Consider the following 21015-nt stretch of genomic DNA (forward strand, 5'->3'; position numbering starts at 1 on the left):
AGACGCAATTAAGGGTCGACAGGTTCGCCTAGATATAGCTACACTCCTTTCTTCTTTTTGGCAACTCATTTATTTCTCTCTAACATTACAGTATAATATCGCTATCCGTAGTATGACCTTAAATATTGAATTCTTTTTGGCTTGATCATAGCATCGTTCGCCCACTTTTAAGCGATAATCTCGACGATATTTGATGTAATGTATGAGGATCGATCGCGTGCAATGATGATATAAATAACAGGATCTTGTTCCTTTCGTTTTTGTATCGCCAGAATAATTACACGAATTTTGTCGGCGTTTCTATTATATTTCTCGCGTGAGATTTTGCCATTTTTTAATAATGAGAATTAGGATTGGAGCTGTAGAAGAAAAATTAAAAGGTCTAGAGATAAAAAGCCGTCGAACATCGTGAATTTATAGGTATGTAACATAAAATATTTACAGATGCGCAGACTGTAATTATTTACAGGCGTTGTAATAATCGACAAGGCCACCTGAACTTTTGTCCATTTGTAGATAAATGTGTCTCGGCGATATATCGAACATTTCATATTCTGTAGATCCTTGCGGAATATCTATTTTAATATCTTAATCCTGTATTACGTTTATTTTAATTATTTACATTACTCTTTAATTATTTTTAATGTATCATCTATGGAACACGAGCTTAATACTTCGCTACGGTGTTTCTTTAAGTACGATGTGTAAGAAATTGTCGTATATATGCATCAGCGGATAGAAACTATTTGGATATTCTTGTATAGAATATTCTTATTATAAAAGTAAAAAAGTGTGCTACGAAATATAAAAATATAATTGCAAGAAGAATTAGAGAAAATTTAGCGAAGCTAAAAAGCTAGAGAAGATACCTCGATTGCGCTTGGAGCGATATTTTAACTGACTTACGTACAAATCGTCCTCTTTACAACTACTGATGGCCCCTCCATTTATATTTATGGCACTAATAATAATCTCCTCGCCTTTCGCAATATTCGAAATAAGTTGCGAATGCCAAATGTGTATATATATATATATTGTATATGCAATATGTAAATATATACGCATATCCGTTTCCTATAAATCAAGATAAAACTCACGACTATTGCACAAGTATAAAGCACCAATCTTACTAATAAGACCTAACATATCTCGCGGTAAAATGCAGTAAGTGAGATGTACACTGGAAAGGGCTCTCGTTTGTGGAGCAAGAGATTCTACCGCGCGGGCAGTTATCTGTGTATCAAACGAAGAAAAGATCCACTGGTTATCGATATGTATCGTTTTGCAGATGAAATTCGCAAATCGGAAGATGATTTCCTAACTGATTGAATTTTTAAGCGGAGCACTGTCTGTACAACTGCGACTTCTTATCGATCTCCGCCAAGTGTCTCTCCATCTCCATTGTCAGCGCGTCCACGTCGCTCATCAGGTCCGTCAGCAGCCGCTCGTTGTCCTTGTAAACGCTCTCCATGCCGTCCAGATCCTTGGACTTGGTCGACGTGTCCGCCGTCAGCTCGGAGGCACGCTGCAGGAGTCTCTTCGCCCGCTGGATATCGCCCTTGCTCTTGTTCACCCGCAGATTCAGCGACTCGTCCGCCCTCTTGTACTCCTCCGACAGCTTCTTCGTCTTGCCGTCGATCAGCTGGGCCTCGTCGGCGACCTTCTTCGCCTCCGTGCCGATCTCCGCCAGGATAAAACCGTTCTTCGCAGATTGCGTTTGAAGCTGTTTCAAACGGGCGTCCAGTGCCTCCACCGTATGCGTGGTGCTGTTAGCCTGGATTTGAGCGGCCTTTGTCACATCGGTGATGTCCGCGAGATCTTTCTGCGATTTGGACACGTCAGCTTCCGCCTTATCGATCGCGTCCTGCGCCAGGTGTTGCGCCTTCTGCGCGTCGTTCAACAGCAGGATCACCTTGTTCGCCAATGTTTGCTTCTCGATGGCGAAATCTTTGGTGCGGTTGGCGCGTGCCTCGAGATCACGCACTTTCTGCAGATCGTCCTTGGTATCGGCGAGAATCTTCTCAGAGTCAGTGAGAGAGCCCACGATGCTCTTGATGCGATCGGCTAACCGCGTGATTTCATCCGGCTCCAGCTGGATGTTCTTCGCGAGCACCTCGTACGCGAGATCTCTCACCATGGCTGGTGTAGGCTGGTCCTCGTTCAGAGCGCTCCAGATTTGCTTGGTTATATCTGAGAGGTCCTTGGTGATCTTATCGGAACGATTGCGCGCCTCCCATGCGTAATTGAAGGCGTCTTGAGCGTTGGATCTTGCCGCTGTCGCGTCTTGCCTGATTTGGCTCATCTAAAAACGTAAATTAATCGAATAAATCATAAACAGAGACAATTGTAGATTACAATAGTAAATGAATAAGCTGTACAAATTGAGAAATTCATAGAATTTCTAAAAATATTTATAGCAATATATGAATATTATTCTTTAAATATAATAAACAATTCTTGACAATAATTAATTCTTGTAGCTTGTAGGAATCGTAAATAACTTTTAAGAATCAGATTAGTAATAATTACATTGCGTAACAGTTGTTCGGCCTCGTCCTTGTGGCCCTTGATCTTGGCAGCTTGCTGCTTGGCAACATCTAGAGCTTGATTGGCCTTGCTGACCGCGCCCACGTGACAAGATAATCCTCCGCAGAAGCCGCAGCCCGCACCACCGCAGACGGTGCTGCAATCCGTCACATTGTCACCGCACATCTGCAGATTCAGTTCAGGTATCGCCATACCGAATGTCTTCAGCTTCTCATTCAGTTTCGTCAACGATTCCTTGTTCCTCTCTTGAGCCTCGGTCACGGAGACGCGATTCTTCGCCAGAAGATTCTCGGTATGCTTGCGGAATCGTTCCGCATCGCTGAGGACATTCGTAGTGTCGTTTGCCATTCTCTCGGCCTGCCTGGACTGCTCGGCCATCTGCTGGGTCACGTTCAGCGCGCCCAGAACATTCTCCTCCTGCAATCTCGTGGCATTCTCCCGCAAATCGGCGGCGGTCTCGTGCAGGCTGTTTGTCCTGTTTCTCAATTTCTTCAACGCGACATCGCCAAGATTAACTCGCTGACTGAGATTCTCAAAGTGATTGCTCGCTTCAGCCAACTGCTTGGCCGATTCGGAAATATTCTTCTCTAACTCATTGGCCAAGTCGTCCAACGCGTCTAGGTCTTGACTCCGGATAGTGGTGTTGCCGATCAGATCCCGCACTTCGTTCAGGGAGTCCTTCATGTCGTCGAATTCCTGGCTGTACACGCCGGTCGTGCCGACCTTCTGTATCCTCGAGGCCTCCTGAATGACCGCGTTTGTCTTGTTCGTGAGACCGTCCAGGATCAGATCCCAGTTGTCGAAACATTCGCCACACGGACTGCATTGTGGAGCCTCGCCGTGATAGCCGCGGTCGCACTGGTCGCATTTCTCGCCGCCGATGCCCTTGTGGCAAACGCATACCCCGGTCTCCCTGTTGCATTGTTGACTCGCAGAGCCGATCACGTCGCACTCGCATGGATAACACTCTATGTTCGGGTTACCCCAGAAGTTTGTCTGACACTCGTTGCACCGTCTGCCGCCGAATCCTGCCCTACACTCGCAAGTACCGTCGAAGGGATTGCATCTATACATGGAAATATTTTAATTAGCCGCATAGTCTTTTCTTAGATTGATATGTTATAGAACAGTGATCTAACCCATGCTTTTGAATAAATTAATCTTAAGATTGAGAAAATTAAACTTCTTTCTAAATTACATTTAGATTAATTTTCTGTTGTTGTTGAGAAAAAAGTGGATCAGATCACTATCGGTATCAAGTCATTCAACTACAAGATATATCAAAGATATTATATACTCTTTAAAAAATACTTCTATCGCAGAATTTCGATTTTTATAAAAATCGCAGACGAACCTGTCTGAAATACTTCCAACCGCGTCGCACTCGCAAGGGTCGCAGCCTTGTCCGCTGGCTATCCTCCAATGATTCTCCTCGCAGGAGTCGCAGAGCTGTCCTATGACATGCGGTAGACACGGACACTGGCCACTACGATGATTACACGGTCCCGCGGCCTTGTCGGTGCCCAGGACGTTGCATCCGCAGTCTTGACAGTCCTGCCGCAGAGCGTCTCCGTAGAATCCCGCTTTACACACCTCGCAAGTGGGACCGTCGGTGTTGAACAGACATTGAAGGCAATGGCCGGTGTGCGGGTCGCAGTTACCAGGACGACGTAGGTCCGTATTGTTGTTACATTCGCAGAGTTGGCAGCTACCGCCTGGCACCTCTGGATCGCCGAAATAATTCTCGGCGCAATGCTCGCAGCGAGGTCCGGAGTATCCCTCGAAACATTCGCACACTACGTCCTGTGTTACTGAGTCCAATGAACAGCTGTTGGCATAGGAGTGACCGGATTCGCGTGTGCCTGTTAAAATAAAAAATATATAATGATAGTAATAAATAAATAATAATAAATAATGTAAAAAGAAACTCATTTTTTATTTCAATAAAAACGCAAATAAATGACTAAGGAGCAAACTCCACAGTTTACAATATTTTAGTACTACTGTTTGAATTGTTAAAAGACCGAGTTTTATATTGCCGAAAAAATGTACAGATATAAATATAAATGTGAGGTGTATAGCTTATTTTTATTATAGCTTATTTTTATTACGGACATAATATCTTTCTAATAAGACTAATATTTTAATTTTCGATTTTTAATAATTAAAAAAATTAATAATCAATGTAAAATTTCTTCCAAAACTGTACTCACCCGGACAAGGACACGCTCTGCAAGGTATATCCACGCCAATTCGCGGATCGCCGTAGAAATCGTCGACGCAACGATCGCAATTGTGCCCGGTGGTATAATCTCGACAGTTGATGCAGGCCCCGGTCTTCGAGTCGCAGCTATCCGCGTGTCCGTGGCACTCGCAGCGCTGACAATGCGGGAAGTTCCAGAAGCCGGGCTCGCACTGGCCGCAGGTCCTGCCGTAGGTGTTGGGGCGGCACTTGCAGCGGCCGGTCTCGACGTCGCAGAAATTGTCGAGGGCGCCGACGCCGTCGCAGTCGCAGGGGATACATCCCTCCGGGCCGAATCCGTAGGTGCCCGGCGCGCAACGGTCGCAACGTCTGCCGACCACGTACGGCTTGCACGGGCACATCCCGCCGTAATTCTCGCACAGAAGACTGCGAGAGCCCGTTGGGTTACACTCGCAGGCTAGAATTCAACATCGCGCTCTTGTGAGTGTGCAATTGAACGAGAAAGATTAAACGACGTGAAATTAAAGTAAAATTAAAGTATCATTGAAGACTAAACGACATCAGATAATGCGCGATTGAACTTACAGTGAGCGCCGTCGAAGACGTAATAGCCGATGCTATTCTGATACTTTCTGCAGATCTCAGGCACGTTGCTCCACACGCTATTGACATCGTTGAACAATTCATTACAGTGGTAACGTTCGTATTCTTGGCGACGTAGCTCACCCAGACCCGGAGTCTTGAAGAAGGGTATCACGTCTATCCTCGGCTTCAGAACAATCTGATCATACAAATAAGTATAGATTATACGATCAACTGGACATGCTTTTTGACGACAATCGGCAACATAATCGAAACGAAGTATATTACCGAGTCGACCAGGATGGAGGCCGAAGGCGTGTCTATGTGGCTGTTGAACTTGCGGAATTGCAACAGAAGATTGTATCGTTTTCCCGCCTCTAGACATATAGATGGTTGCGCCATGGCGCTTCTCGAACGCAGAGGCAATTGAACCCACAGACGATCGTATTCGGGTCTCCAATCGGCGCACGGTCCATTAGGATCCGGTAGGCTGTCTCTCTCGAGAATAATCTGCACGTCCTCCCAGACGCCCGGATGCACCGGTTCGTACCGTACAATCACGTCGTACCACATCGATCTGCGAATGTCGTCGATGGTGAAGTTCAATACCGAGCCCTCGAGAGCCTTCATGAAACCCGTGCCGGTCCACGTACTATTCCTACCATCGCGATAAGGCTCTCTGATCACCACTTGACAGTTCTGAAAACGAATTTGCGATTCAATTCTAAAACAATCTTAAGAAGCTGAATGAGATAATTGAAGCTTTGCAAAATTCTAGATATAGTTGAAGAGAGGAGTAACTTTCTCTTCCTCTCTTTTTGTTATTTCTTTCGTGTTGCGATTGTGCTTTATATTTTATCACGCTTGCAGCACATTGATATCAATACTTACAAATATATACATTTAATTCACATATTCGATTAAATTTAATGAACTTACGTCGGTCGCTCTAGACAACTCTCCTTCGTAAATGAGAAAGTCTAGCGAGCCGGTGTAATAACTCTGTTCCGGCTGATTGCAGGTTCTCCCGCTGACATGCGGCCTGCATCTGCACTGGCCGGTGATGACGTCGCAGGAATTCTCGTAGGATCCTCCATGATCACAATCGCATGGTTTGCATCCATCCCGGTCCTCGGAGAGTCCCCAATATTCCGGCACGCATTGATTGCAGTCGCGCGCTGTGACATACCGTTTGCACGTGCACTCGCCGGTCACCACGTTGCAACCCTGATTGTCGATGGTACCCAAGGTGTTACAGGTGCAAGCTGCAATTGCAATTGCAAAAGTCGACCTTTTTGTACGAATTTTGAGAAGAACTATGATCAAACTTTCTTTATTTGGGCAAATAAAATATGTTATTGATATAATATTGATTAATGTTTTTCAGAAGGAGAGATAAATTGAATTTGGAAGATAATCGGTATAGACTAATAAATAATAGGCTTCTTAGTGTCATTAAAATATAATAAATGTATATTGATTTAAATATTGCGCTTTATGTAAAACTATTGAAAAAGTTACATCTTTTAACGGAACATGCTTGGATATAACTTTCTTTTTTACCTTGACATCCCTCGGGATTGTCGAGATCGAAGTTCCAAAAGCCGTTCTTGCAACGGTCGCAACGACGCCCGTCAATGTTCGCTTTGCAGTGACAGCGTCCGGACTCGTCGCCACTTAGAGGATCGGTTCTCGAGTCGCATATGCCATCATCCAAGGATCCGTTTAGGTCGCAGTCGCAGGCTGTGAAGGAAAAAAACCTATATATCTTTACGATCTCACGATATCTCTCTCATACACATGTACATAAATTCATTCTGCTACTAACTGCAATCTACATTTATTTTCTACAAACTTACAAAACAAACGCGGATAATAATCTCGTATTAAATTATATTAAATGTTACATGAAGATTATATAAAGCGATTGATATAAATTGAAAACTCACGTTGACAAGCGTCCCGGTCAGAAATGTCCTTCGTCACGTCGTGATAATAAAACGGCTTGCATTGTTCGCAATTCTGCCCTCGCGTGTTATGCTGACAATCGTCGCAGACTCCGCCGGATACTCTGCCCGATCTCTCGTAGACCGCTTCGTCGAAGTGGCAGGAACTGGTATGATTGTTGCAATTGCAAGGCCTACAGGCGTTCGTCTGTTTGCCGACCGCGGGCTTCCACGGCAGGTCGTTGTAGAAGTCCTCGCACTTCTCGCAGTTGAGACCCTTAGTGTTGTGCGTGCACTCGCATCTGCCGTGGACCATGTTCTCCTCATCGGCGACTCCCGGTAACGGCAAACACCTCGAGGCGTGCCCATAGCAGGAGCACGAACCGCGAATTACCATATCTTGGATGGCGTAATAGTATTTTTCGCGAATTTCGGCCCGATCGTCGAGCAGATCGTCGCCCAGAGTGTGGAGTCTCGTCATGTTGATCCTGAGATTGGTGATCTTTAGTAGATTCTGCACTTCCTTTGAATAGGGATTGTCGATATCCAAATTTCGCGGCAACACCCTAAAATATATCAGTAAAAAGATGACATTTTCGAACGTGATTAATAATTAATGATTACAATAATCCATGTTAAAAAAAGTTAAAATGAAAGCAAAGTATTCACACATTGAAATAATACAGTTTAAAATATAAATAAATGGTTAATATGATAAAACTGTGTACACATTCTACCTAAAAATTACGTCGCCGCCAGTGGACGGTGCCACAGCCGAGTATCTCGTCTCGCAGATGACGTCCGTTAATCTTTGCGGTTGGTGGGTCGGGATTTCGGGGAAGTAGTGCTCGCAGTTGTGAGCGAAGTACCGATACACCTGCCAGGTTCTTCCGAAATCGTACGACCGTTCGATCAGCATGGCAGCCGGTCGGAAGGTTTGGAAGCGAATGATAATGTGCGTGAAGTGAAACTCTGCCTCAAGATCGAAGCGTATCGTGACATTCTCCACTCCGTTCTCGGCCTGCCACCATGATCTATAACTTGTACTGTTTAAATTATATTAATTAATATACATTTTGTCGCTGTTACTTATTTTTAATAACACATTTCCACTTATTTCAAAAAGGCATTGGATTTATTTCGCGATAAAGTGAAGTGGTCTTACCCGCTGACGATGTTCTCGATGTTATGCTGCTGTTTAGGTATCGACGCGTCGCAGAAGAAGCACTTCTTCCTGTCCTTAAGGTGAGAAACTATGCAGAATCTTTCGGGACCTGTGAGACCGCACGTCGACGAAGAGCTCAGTTTGTCCTTACGGCCGATCAGCAGGTTCCCGGTTGCGGGATAACACGAGCTCTGCTCGCAGGGATGCGGTCTCTTCGCGTGCGATCCTGCACGAAGCGAAAAAGTTTCTCATTAATCCTTTACATCTTGAGATAAAACGCAGCTTCTGTTAGCCGTATGGTTATTCTCTTCTTCCGTAATTAGAACACCATCGATATATCATGCTGATATGCGTTAAATATATGGAAGAGGATACAGCCTCCCGGTTACCCCAATTAGTTTCCGTCGATTAGCACAAAGTACGAAACCTTTACCACATTATATAGGAGGAACCGAAATATCACAAACATATATACATCTGATAAATATATTTACACATGGGGATCAAAGCCAACAAGAAAAAATTAACTACAGCCAACGGACTCTTTCACTGTTAGCTGGTAATGTATAAAACATTTATCTATGTTAGAACAGTGATTTTGCCTCGTTAAATGTTCAATTCGTTAGGGATCTTGTTATAAGGCGTTTGCCCGCTCCTTGAATTAATTCTTTCGTCTACCTCTTGACCTGGGAACGGTCGGCCATAACCGAGTATGACTCTCTGTCACCACGTCCACGGGTGACATATCCCCTCTCTGCACCGATCCTATAACACCCCCGTTTTTTACTTTGTATATAATTCTATGTATAATTATATAGTGCGCGTCCTAGTTGTCGTAAAACGTTTTATCGCGTTTTTCGCCGCTCGACACTCTCCGATAAGGCCATTGATAATACTACGTGCTCATAATGACCGTTTCGTGGATTCTTTTGTGAAGAAAAGAGTGAATAAAAAAAATTTAATTCTAAGAAGATCAGAATCTTACCTCGGGCTGGCGGTTGTCCATATTCGGAACTCGCAGGTCCTACAAAGAGTTAAAATATTTACATAATGTGCGGTAACGAATGTTAGACAGAAAACACGTGTTTTCGCTTCTTTCGAGGGAATAAGTGACACAAAATAAAAAGTAGTTTTCCAAAATGAATTATGCAAGGCGCAGCAGTTGGCCGTGTTCGCCGATTTTTTTTAAAGCGCGCGGCGATAACGAGCGCGTCGAATATTAATATTAATACGCGGGACAATTTCCTCAGAATTGCTTCGAATGAACGCTAGTGTGCCGGTTATCAAGAGATGTTCTACTGCCGGTAGAGGCTATCGCGAAAGAGAGCCGGATGTTTACGAGAGCTCTGGAAAGTACCTTTAAGCTTTGAAATACGGGGTGTCTTAAATCTAGATAGATCTTTCGATCAGTTCTTATTGAAGATGTCGAGGAGATCAATCTCTGCTGGGAGATCTAAATTTTGTACATTAAACATCTTTTGAATCTTTTCAAGTTACAAATCAACTCTCAGAGATCGACTGCACAAATCAGCTTTGGATATAAAGGTATCTGATAGATTAAAAGAGAGGACACGTGCTGTAGATCTGTATATTTTCGCCGCAACGATACTGCCACGTACAACATAAACACGTAAACGATCGCGCCATTCGCGTTGAATAATCTTCTCGAAATAGATAAATACGCGCGAAGATCTTTAGGGCGGACGGCTGGGTTTTAGAAGCCGAAATACACAAGCTCGCCGATTTCAAAAGGAAGGCAGGTCGCGAGGTCATCTCGCTATCTAATCGTAATGGATAAAGAGTCTCCACCGTTACATGAATGGGACGAACGATGTTTCCGAGAAAAAGAATTTCGCTACGAATTTGATTCTTTTGCACGTGTACTACATACAACGCGAAAATGGCGTTAAAACGCAGCGGAAACGCGAGCGGCACTTAACCAACAGCGAAAAACTTAGATTTTATTTTAATTTAAAAGTATATTCTCTGAGAATCTCTAATTTTGAGATTAGATATCTCAAAGTTAAGTATTCATATTTTAATGTTTAATTTTTTTAATGAAAAATTAAGGCTAGTATAAATTAATATATATCAACTATTACGTACCTGCTAAGGTAATAAGTATAATAATTAAAGCTGCGAGAGCCACGTGCCCATAATGAGCGTGAAGCATTTTTCCGTCTCTTTTTTTCTGCCTGTCTTTGTGGACTTCTCGCAACGATGTTAAGCCATCGACGATGGTTCGAGAGTTTCTACGAAAATAAAATATTCCAAAATATTGTAAACCGTATCGCGGAAAATTATAACGGGTCACGTAATTTATTTTAGTCACACACTTCAAAAAATAATTGTCCTTAAATTATGCGACAAAAAATTACAATTTAAATCAATTTTGTTTTACATATAAATTTATGAATATTATCATAGAACCATCAATTTTTAAATGGCACCGAATGAAACAGACAAGCGGAACATTTAACGATACTTAATTTTATAAACTATTTAACATCCGGGGCAAAAACATAAAAGAAATACATATACGTAAAACGTTTTAATATCAGCAGATAATTGTCTTAAAATAACTTTTTGCGCCTACTTCCGAATCGTGAACGAATTATTAAATTTCGAAGCAGCTAGAGCACGTTTCGATTAGGCAACGCACGATGAACGACGCGAAACGCACTTTCGCGCACCCGTGGGACAATTTCCGTTGCGAAAAACGCTGCCAATACCGTCTGATAGGGCTCACCTGCGTTAAAATACACGCTAAAATAGCGTTCCCCGCGACGTGCAGGCCGACGTGGTATTTCTTCTTTCCCTCGAGAGACGGCGGCCGCCGCTCTCCTCCGGAGTCGGTACGAACGTCGAGGGATCTCGCTTGGAGCACCGAGATCGGAGTTCCCCTTCCGCCGAATTCCTCGGCCTCTTCTCCTCGTGGCCGCCGAGTCCCGGAGTCTCGTTATCCACGTGCGATAACGACTGTCGGCGGATCCGTCCGACAGGTGCGGGTGCACCCTCGCAAAACGCGAGACGGGCGAGACGGATAATGAAAAAACGCGGCCTCGCGGACGCGCCTCGTGACGCCGTCTCTCTCGCAAGTGAGTCCCTCGGCTTGTCGGGTCGCGACTCCGCTCCGAGCCTCCGAGTCTCGTGCCCGTCAGTGCCGTACATAGAATCATCATCGGGTGGCAACGGAACGGAGAGGGAAAACGACACGCGGGACTTGGGCTTGGGAAGCGGACGAGCGGGACCGAACGGCGGGTGGTAAGGGCCGCAGGCGAGACCCGAGAGAAGAGCTAGGCTTTGCGAGAAGAGCGATTCTCCGATCCTCGGGAAAGGTTCGGGCGCAGGTCACTGAAATTCCATTGCAAACATGGGTTTTTTTTTACTTGTACCCTGAGTAACGAAAAGTACGATTTTTTAAAAATGTCGTCGAAGTTTTTGGTTATCGGATCTTAGCGAGTGTAGACATTCCGGACAGCACGCATGTTTAGAAAACGTTATGAAGACATCTTTTAGACATACGTGTCTAAGAGACATCTTTACGATGTCTGTTAGACATGCGTGCCGTTTGGGATTGCTTTGTTCTTCGCACCGGGTACGCGAGAGGATCGCCACGCGTGTTTGGGGAAGTCTCGCACAATTGTTGAACGTCGGTTATACCGAATAAGTCTTATTTATATGTAAACAGATATTAATAGGTTTCCGTGACGATTACGTTCTAAAGAGAGCAGCGAAAGAAGATAAATATTCGTTCTATAAATCGTACAGCGTAAATCATAGGTCTTCTTCTATCGCGGGTCAATGTTCTGTCGCCTGATATCAGTTTTTTTTTGTACACGCAACGTCGCGGAGAGGGCTTTATCGTAAAAGATTGAGAATTCCGAATCGTCGGCGTTCCAATTTGTTCGAACCCTCGTAGGTCGATATACGATACTTTCGCACACCCGTTACACGATGCTTATGTTACTGCGGCACACATGTGCGGCATGCTCGCTGTTCCTGTCGTCTTTTAAAATCTGTTCAAGAGATATACAAATCGCCGCCGATGTATAAACGACATCTGATACAGCCGTCCTTTCAAATCAATCTATTTATGTTACATAAATTTATTTATTTAGTTTAGAGTTTTATCTTTCGATCGGATGTAATATAAATAAAGGAAATTAGTTGCTGTCATTGATTTTGTAGACCCCGACAAAGAAGTATTATATCTCAAATACTTTTTAAATTTCGCGAAGTAAGTCTCCATTCTCAATCTCTTCCGGAACTGTCTTTTTCTAAGGCAAATAAATTCTTATATATTTATATTAAAGATATATTTTGCAATGAATTACATTTAACATTTGAAAGAATAAAGATCTCGCGGAAGAGATCAAGGGGGAATTTAAGTGTTCGTGCATCTGTCGTTACTTCCGGGAAGCAGATAGCGAATTAATTATTTCAATCCGAGCATATATAATTATACTTCAGCAATACAATACTTCGGCCTGCTGCACGCAGTGCTCCCGATTCCCACCAATCTTCGATGACGTGTATCTTCGCGCGTGACGGAAGAGGATGGAAAGCGAACTGTCCTGGAAAGGCGAGACGAGGAAGAGAAGGCAATGGCATCCTGCTATCGTATGCCGGGCTACGTTGTACAGATAAGGCGGCCCACGCTACGCTTCCTTCCTCCGCGATGATCCCACTTTCCGCTCCCCCCCCGCGCGCGAATGTACTGATTCGTTGTATCGGACTGTGTCCGCGACAACGGACAATTTCGCTTTTCGTCAAGAATAAATTTCTCATATTATACACATAGTAATTAATAGTAGAGCGTGATGTAGAGTTGTAGAAAAAAGCACACAAGTGTGTGTGTTAATTCAAAAAACTGTTTATACGAATCGTTCAATAATAGAGACATGTAAAATTGTATTCCACGACTTGTTTCCACTAAAAATTGCATAAAGACAGCTGTACTAATTCGTGATAGAACGATACAAATTACTATATAGACGTGCTTTATACTAAAAGGATGTTTGTGCGGACTTGCGCCTTTTTCGAATTTAGTTTTATAATTGCAGCATCACTGTAAAGTGTTTATTTTGTATAATTTATAGAAATTTACACATACACACAGTAATTTTTTATTTTATTAATATCATATGCAATAAACTTATGATTCTTAATGTAAACTAAGATAAATAATTCTTACATAACAGATATTATTGTAAATCTTTTTTCATTGCCCAATATTATTCATCTAAATTTATCGTAATAGTCTTTATTGCAATCATATATCGATATATTGATACCAAGCAGTGAAACGAGGACAGAATGATATTTTATGACACTCACGTCACTGGGGCGCTAACCTTCATCTGGTTTGTCGTGTTGCGTGGGTGCTACGATCCTGTCGTCGCAGTTGGTGGGGGTGGAAAGTAGGCGGAGAATAAAAGCCAAGAGATTCCCTTCTTACTGACGATGACTGTATTTCATAGTCTTGCTTAGCACCAATAGAGGGCACATGCGGCTATAATGATTCTCGCAATCAATCATTTTCTTTAATGATAGAACAGACAATGGTAACTAATTATACGAAGAGTCCTTTAAAGCAAAACTTGTAACTATATAATTCATTGTTCCTATTTGAATCTTTTTTTTTTCAAAATGTTAAACAAAATTAACAATCTTATCTATATTAACAAAAATAGTATAAATACTGCTTGATATATTAATCGATTAAGTTAATCAGGATTTGATTGAAATCGTTCTGACGGAAAATAATCATGAGCGAGAGAACATAATAGCTCTTTATTATAGACACATTTTTAATGATACAGTTGTACAATAGAGACTTATGTCAAGAAACATTCATTGTTACAACTTTTCGATGACGTAAAGTTCAGTTGGTTGATTTGATAATATTTATAAATCGTGAATCGACATATTATTTCGTATAAGAGACACATTAGATTACCGCGAATGACCGATAATATCTATAAACTTTCTATTCGGCCTTTGAATTATGAGTTTTACGTAATGAACGAAGCGATATATGAAGCTGAATAAACATATTGCCACTTTCTAAATTCATTCGAATTAATATGCAACCTTACTGCACATCATTGTGCTCTATTATATTTAGGCGAAATCTCTTACTTATTCTCTGGGAAGTTTTACAAGTTCATTTGTGACAAAAACATCCTTTATGGAAAGCAAAAATCATGACGATGTATACGATTAATTAGTAATTAATTATAGTCGAAATGTCTAATTAGCAGAGAGAAGAAAGTAAATTTGCTTTTGAACGCTTTTGAAGCGATCAAAATACGTCATGGCTGAATCATAATTATATGAGTGTTTGTTACATATCAAATTTTTGTCGAGCGGACGAAAAAAGTGAGCAGTCAGAGAAAACATCTTGCGAGCGTGTCATGATAACAGGCAATGTTTTATAATAAAATTCTCTATCTTAAGAAAGAGTAAAAGAAGAATTAAAGTTTTCCGAAAGAGTAACATTCTAAAAAGATTAGGCATTTCTGCGTTTGTCATTGTTATCCATCGCAAAGTTTTATTGTTACTCGTGCCGTATCTTTAGATTTCCATCAGAATTTTATTAGTCGCGAAACCTTACTCCATTTTCGTTCGATCGACGTAACTACGATTGCAAATTTATCGCAGTGACAAATTTTTTCCGAAATATTTTATGGTTCTTCGTTTCTCCTGACGTGTTTCCGGAGTATTCTCTGCGCTCGCAGAGAGAGAGAGAGAGAGAAAGAGAGAGAAAGAGAGAGCTTCAGAGCTCATCGTGCTCCTCTTGAAGTATCGCGCGATGTTTCCGCGGTCAGTGTTCCCGATGTCACTGTCTAAATATACTCGGCGAACATTATCCAATAGGTGACGTTCAGCACGGCGAACAGGAAAGGGAAGAAGAAGCGCGAGAAGCGGTCGATGTTCAGCGCCCGTATTCGCGCCCTTTGGGCCGGGGTGGGTCCAGGCGGTACAGTCGGCGATTTCTGCGATCGGCAGGATAACAACATTGCGTTTTCCTGCGTGACAACGATCACAACTTGAACCGTCATCATGCAGACTGTCTCCCATGCCTCGGAGAGAGCTGGACGCGATTTAAGGTGGACGAACGATGGTAGTGTTGCAAAATGTAACTACCGAGATCGTAAAATTTTCTTGAAACAACTCGATACGAATATTTCAGCAATTTATCCCCGTTGTTAATATTTTTTGAAGCTGCAAACCCGCTTCGAATAAATTTTCTTCAACAACAATGCTTGTTTTGTTTCTCTATTCGAGACACGGAAGTGGTCCGAGGCAGAAGAGCCTGGAATCAACTTTAACAATCGTGATAAAACTATCATCTCACAAAATAATAGTTTTCAGACACTTTAAGGAGAATTTAACATTGTAATAATCAAAAACGGAGGATGTTGAAAATAAATTTAATAACTTCAATAAAAATATACAATCATGGTAACGTTTCGAGCCTTACTTGGCCTTCTTCAGAACCATAAATAACGAAATTTGGCCGTTTTTGATTATAATTATTTAGCTGTTTTGCTTAGTCGAGCGAGATCATATGGTTGATTGTAATAATGCTTACTATGAGTTTTTATCGGACGTTCCTATCTCAGCCAATTGATTAGCGCAAGTATCATGATTATTTTTTGTTAAAATCAATTCTCAGGGCTCCCTGATCATCCAGTCGTCATCCACGCGTTACCTTGGCAGCGAAATCGAAGATCTTGTCGAGCTTAGCCGAGTCCGCGGTGCTCGAGGACGGCGGCGGTGGCGGAGGCGCGGGTTTCGCTGCGGGCGCATCCGAATCGCCGAGAACGATGTTCACCAGACAATACTCCATCAGCGCCATGAACACGAACACCGTGCAGACTGACATGAAGGCGTCGACGGCCTTCAGGTACGAAACGGGCGGTAAGGAGGCCTGACTCTTGGCGTGCTGCGTGGAGAGGGTGAGCAACGAGGTGACTCCCAGGGTGACTCGGGCGGGCGCGGCCTCGGGTTTTATCCAGAACGACACCCACTGCGACATTTTTTTTGGCGAAAAATACGGGATAAAGTCACGAGGGTAGACTTTCGACGTTTTACGACGCGATAAGCTCCCACGACGCTTTACTCACCGACATGATGACGATCAAGCACGTCGGCACGTAAGTGTGAAACAGGTAATAGCCGAGACGTCGCTTCAGCACGAACACGACTTCGAGGCAAGTAAAGTTACCTGAAAATTATGACGTAAATTTTCAACGAAATACCCATGCTCGGCATTTAGGACAGATTAAACTCAAGTGATATCAACGCATGGGCGGTCGGTCGAAGAATTTCTCACCCCTTGGAATAACGCCGCGCGAAAGCGCGCAGTTTCGAAACGGCAGAAAGTATTGATTAAAAGGCTTGATTGTAAAAAGATTGTCTACATTGTGAGCTTTGATATGAGAGATAAGTTTATACGAAAATACGCCGAATACAACGCGCAGCGTTATCCTTGAAGATATAATAAAGACAGTCATTTATACGCGATTCACTTACCAGTGGAATAGACCTGTGTGCAGTCGGCCGTATAATTTTTAACGAGCTGGAGTTGGGGCAGCTCGATATTCTCATCTACAACGAGGGGAACGTCGGGATCCCACTGGAAGATCATTTCGTCCGTCGTGTGCGACACTGTCGATCAAGTTGTTTCGTTTTTTCGCGTGAGACATGAAATATGCGTGGTATTTGATTGACGTCATAAATAATCTATTAATTACTCATCTAGTTAAGTAATTAGGTGTAATTGATACGATACGAGGGTAAGTCAATAATTACCCGCACTCTATTTTTATAATTTGGCAGAACAACAGTAGAGAACGTAACAATTACATCATTTTTCGACATAGTCCCCTTGCTTTTCAATGCGCTTCTTTCAGTGTTTTACAAGCTTGCATATATCCTCGGAAATAAATGATTTTGATTTGTTTCTCAGTCATGTATGCACTTCTTGCACATACTTATTGGTCTGTGGCAAGTCGACGACCTCTTAAAGGATCTTTAAATGGGTCAAACAGATGATAATTCGAGGGTGCGAGATCTGGACTCTGGACTATATGCAGGATGCCATACTTCGAAACTCAATTTCTGAAACGTTTGAATAGTATAGGCAGCAGTATGTGGACGTGCATTATCATGCAACAACAAAACATCTTTCGACAATAGGCCTCGGCGTTACCATCGCGATTTGGTCATCTGTTTGGTCCATTTAAAGATGCCTTAAGAGGTCATCAATTTACCACAGATCAATATGTAGAGATTATGTTGAAAAATGTAATTGTACGTTCTCTACTGTTCTAATTATAGAAATAGAGTGCGGATAATTATTATTGACTGATCCTCGTATATTTATATTAGATGAGTAATTAATAATCAGTTAGATGAATAATTAATGATTACTTATCTAACATGGTACTTAAACTAATTGTTGGACATGTAAATAATGACTATGAATAAATTTTCTCATTTTTTTAAATGAGAGACATGGATAAAAATGGCATAGTTGTATTATAAAACGTAATTACACGTGTAATTTCCTAAAGTGTACTCTGGACTAAATTCTTTTACAGATAAAGATGACTTACGACTTTCCATTTGCAGTTTACACTCTTGCGTATCGTGAGGATAGATCAGAAAATTCATGGCGCAAGAAAGTTTCAGAGTCAACCTGAAATCACCGATATTCCTGTATTTCACGCATATGGGAAACGCATATCTGTGATGGAAATTTTTCATAAACTCACTTCACCATGTAGAGAATGGTTTTGTCCTTATACAGCCACAGATAGTGATTCGGTATCGTCATTGTTTGAAAAGTCACCGACTTTGCGTTCTTAAAGAAGGAATCCGGCCGCCACATGTTTTTCAGCCAATCGACTTCTAATAATCTTAAATTTTGACACATATAATAATAAGTGAGATGAGAGATAACGATTAGTCACAGAAACTTTTAAAGAAATATGAAAATAAAATGTATTGATGAATGCAACAAAAATATTCTGAATAAAAAAATACATAAATATCGAAAATTATCGAAAGTCCACTAATGAATTTATGTACCTATACTCGGACGTCATATTTTCTGGCAATCGAAGTCTATTGTCTTTCCACGTTTGGGCAAAGAAAATATCGGCGGCATACGTCTGTAAAGATTTACCGTTGAGATAATTATTTATCCGTAAACAATAATTAATAATGGATAATATGGAGCTGCGTTTTGAAATTCTCATTAACAAGCGATTGGACTTATACAATGTAAAAATAACTTTTGTAATTATATATATTATATCACTTTTAAAATTATGCGTTTACCATTGAATTTTCGTCGATGGAATCGAGTCCCATCACGGTAACATGAAAATACACGACGGTTGCCTGGCCATCTTTCTTGGGAGGTCGCATTTTGTCATACAACTTAGGATCTTCGGGTAGGAGATCGAAAAATTCTAAACTTTTCCTGCAAAGCAAACATCGCGAACACTACTTTCTTTGAAACATATAATTGAATGTGTTATTGGATGTGACATTATTTTTTTATTATGCTGCGAATCGACTAGTTAATTATTTAAATAAGATAAATGCGGTACATACGCTTCATTTATTAATATTAAATATAAATTTTTATCGATCAATGTACTAATAAGTCTTTTTAATCTCGTTATATGTATAACAGGAAGAAGAGAGAGAGGGAGAATTTCACTTATTTTCTGAATTAATTGCTAAAAAGACGTTTTTTTTATTAAAGAATTTCTGATTTTGGTATATCAATCCTAAAACTTGGTTCTTGCAACGCTATGACAAGTCTACTTACTGAGCATTCGCGGCACGACCGAAAAGTAGAAGGAGCAAGACGGACGAGAGCGTCGCGGAAGACATGCCGCCTCCGTGTGTCTCCTCCATGGACATACTTTCGCGTTAACGCATTTTCGCGAAGATCAAAACGGCACACAAGAAGGAAAAAAAAATCGTTCACTTGGGACGAGGTGGAAGAAAAAAAAAGGGAGAAAAAGAAGAAGAAAAATGAAAAATAAGAGTCTCGAAGTAATCCGGAAGCGGGGATTCCGGCGCGGTCGAGCGAGCTAAAGCTCCCTAATCGGTGCCCCGAATTTACGAGGACGGGCAGTCGACGACTGAGTTCTTGAAACGACTTTGTCAAATCTGCAGAATCCTCATCGTTGCGTATAGACGAGCTCCCCTACGACGACGTGGAGGTGGTGCGGGTGGTGGTGGTGCCGGTCGTGGTGGTGGCTGTAAAGGTGATGTGTAACAGTGGCAATACCTTCCTGCCACCCCAATCCCACCTCCTCCTCCTCCACTTAACGGAGGCACAGAGGGAAGAAGTACTGGCGGTAAAAGAAGGGGTAACTCTCTCTCGCTCATGACGTACGATGGATAGAATCTGGAGTATCGCGAGCTGGATCGGCGAGAGGAAGAAGGGAGGGACGGTGGTAAATCCCCCGCGGGATACCCGTGTCATTGGTTTACCTCAATGCGGCATATCAGCGTCGTCATCGCGGCGGATTTGTATTCGTAAATTCTACTATGGCGTTTTCGCACAATCGCAAATCGCGAAACGCGTTTACAAGTCTCTTTTTTTTATTCCTCTTATCCAGGATTAAATTCCCGAGATTTCCAGATTTTTTTTTTAATTTATTGCATTTTCTTATTTTTTCTGATCACGTCGCTGATACTTCACGATTTAATTCCTTTTAGGCGTATTTCGGAAAAAATTTGTTGATCACAACGAAAAATTCTCGAATTAAGGTAAAATATACTGGAAAAGTGCAGTAAACGAAACCTTCCTATTTTCGCCAAGAAAAAAAATCTTTAAATTGGTCAAAGAGAATTTATGAGATTAAAATATAATTCAATTTATATAGGCAATTATTATTATGCAATAAACTGTGTCAGAAGACGCTTATTATTAAATAATGTTAATAAATAAAAAATGTTTTAGCTGTGATATTTGGAGGAAGACAATGCACCGCTCATGTCTTCCTGCGTCTCATTGGACTCTCTCGCCGAAAAACCCTGACAGAGAGGCGCTAACTACCACGCAATTTGAAGTCATCGCTCAATATATCGATCCCCGAAAATTGTGCCACGAATAGAAAGGTACGTGTTCGTCTCGCTCGTACGGTGTCGAGTGGCCACTTATCGAAAGAGTATACACACGCGTCGATGTGTACGTGTGTGCAGATGCAATCCCGCGACTGTGCGCGTACGTATGCATGTACGGGTGCAAATTATAACGGAAAAACGGTACATGGAAGGTAGAAGACAAAAGGGAGACATAAGTTGCGAAAAAAGATGCATATTTAGAGCATAAGATTGAAACTCAATAAAAATAAAAAAGGATGCTGCATTCAATTTCTCTTCATTCTTTTCATATAAAACTCGTCGTCGCGAGATTCATGTTGATTCAGTCATTTCCACCTTGGAGCTGGGTCCTTCTCCGCTCCGTGGCCTGAAAGCAATCAATTTACTCGCGATCTCATTAGCAGCAACGTAATTAATTGTGTCGCGAT

General features: G+C 42.0%; 2 protein-coding genes across 3 annotated transcripts; both read right to left on the reverse strand.

Moving 5' to 3' along the window:
- Positions 1-47: 47 nt before the first annotated feature.
- Lanb1 (laminin subunit beta-1) lies at positions 48-11610 on the reverse strand. Its single transcript, XM_071724286.1, has 14 exons — positions 11193-11610; positions 10550-10695; positions 9429-9467; positions 8444-8669; positions 8016-8324; positions 7282-7844; positions 6896-7075; positions 6272-6597; positions 5621-6031; positions 5336-5531; positions 4761-5207; positions 3902-4409; positions 2530-3613; positions 48-2302 (listed from the first exon to the last, which is right to left on the reverse strand). The coding sequence occupies exons 2-14, from the start codon at positions 10614-10616 to the stop codon at positions 1334-1336; spliced, it is 5325 nt and encodes a 1774-aa protein (XP_071580387.1). The 5' UTR covers positions 10617-10695; positions 11193-11610; the 3' UTR covers positions 48-1333.
- A 2614-nt stretch (positions 11611-14224) lies between these two features.
- On the reverse strand, positions 14225-20237 carry LOC139785147 (histamine-gated chloride channel 1). Of its 2 annotated transcripts, none has more exons than XM_071724289.1 (9): positions 19299-20237; positions 18800-18944; positions 18548-18630; positions 18232-18375; positions 18073-18155; positions 16988-17122; positions 16579-16679; positions 16164-16481; positions 14225-15444 (listed from the first exon to the last, which is right to left on the reverse strand). In XM_071724289.1, the coding sequence occupies exons 1-9, from the start codon at positions 19391-19393 to the stop codon at positions 15295-15297; spliced, it is 1254 nt and encodes a 417-aa protein (XP_071580390.1). In that variant the 5' UTR covers positions 19394-20237; the 3' UTR covers positions 14225-15294. The 2 variants fall into 2 exon arrangements, with proteins under 2 accessions (XP_071580390.1, XP_071580389.1); XM_071724288.1 differs by having other exon boundaries at positions 14225-15477.
- Between the last annotated feature and the right edge of the window lie 778 nt (positions 20238-21015).

This window comes from Temnothorax nylanderi, unplaced genomic scaffold, assembly GCF_030848795.1.
Source record: "Temnothorax nylanderi isolate EJ_2023f unplaced genomic scaffold, tnyl_v1.0 TNYL_tig0744_pilon, whole genome shotgun sequence".
NCBI lineage: Eukaryota > Metazoa > Arthropoda > Insecta > Hymenoptera > Formicidae > Temnothorax > Temnothorax nylanderi.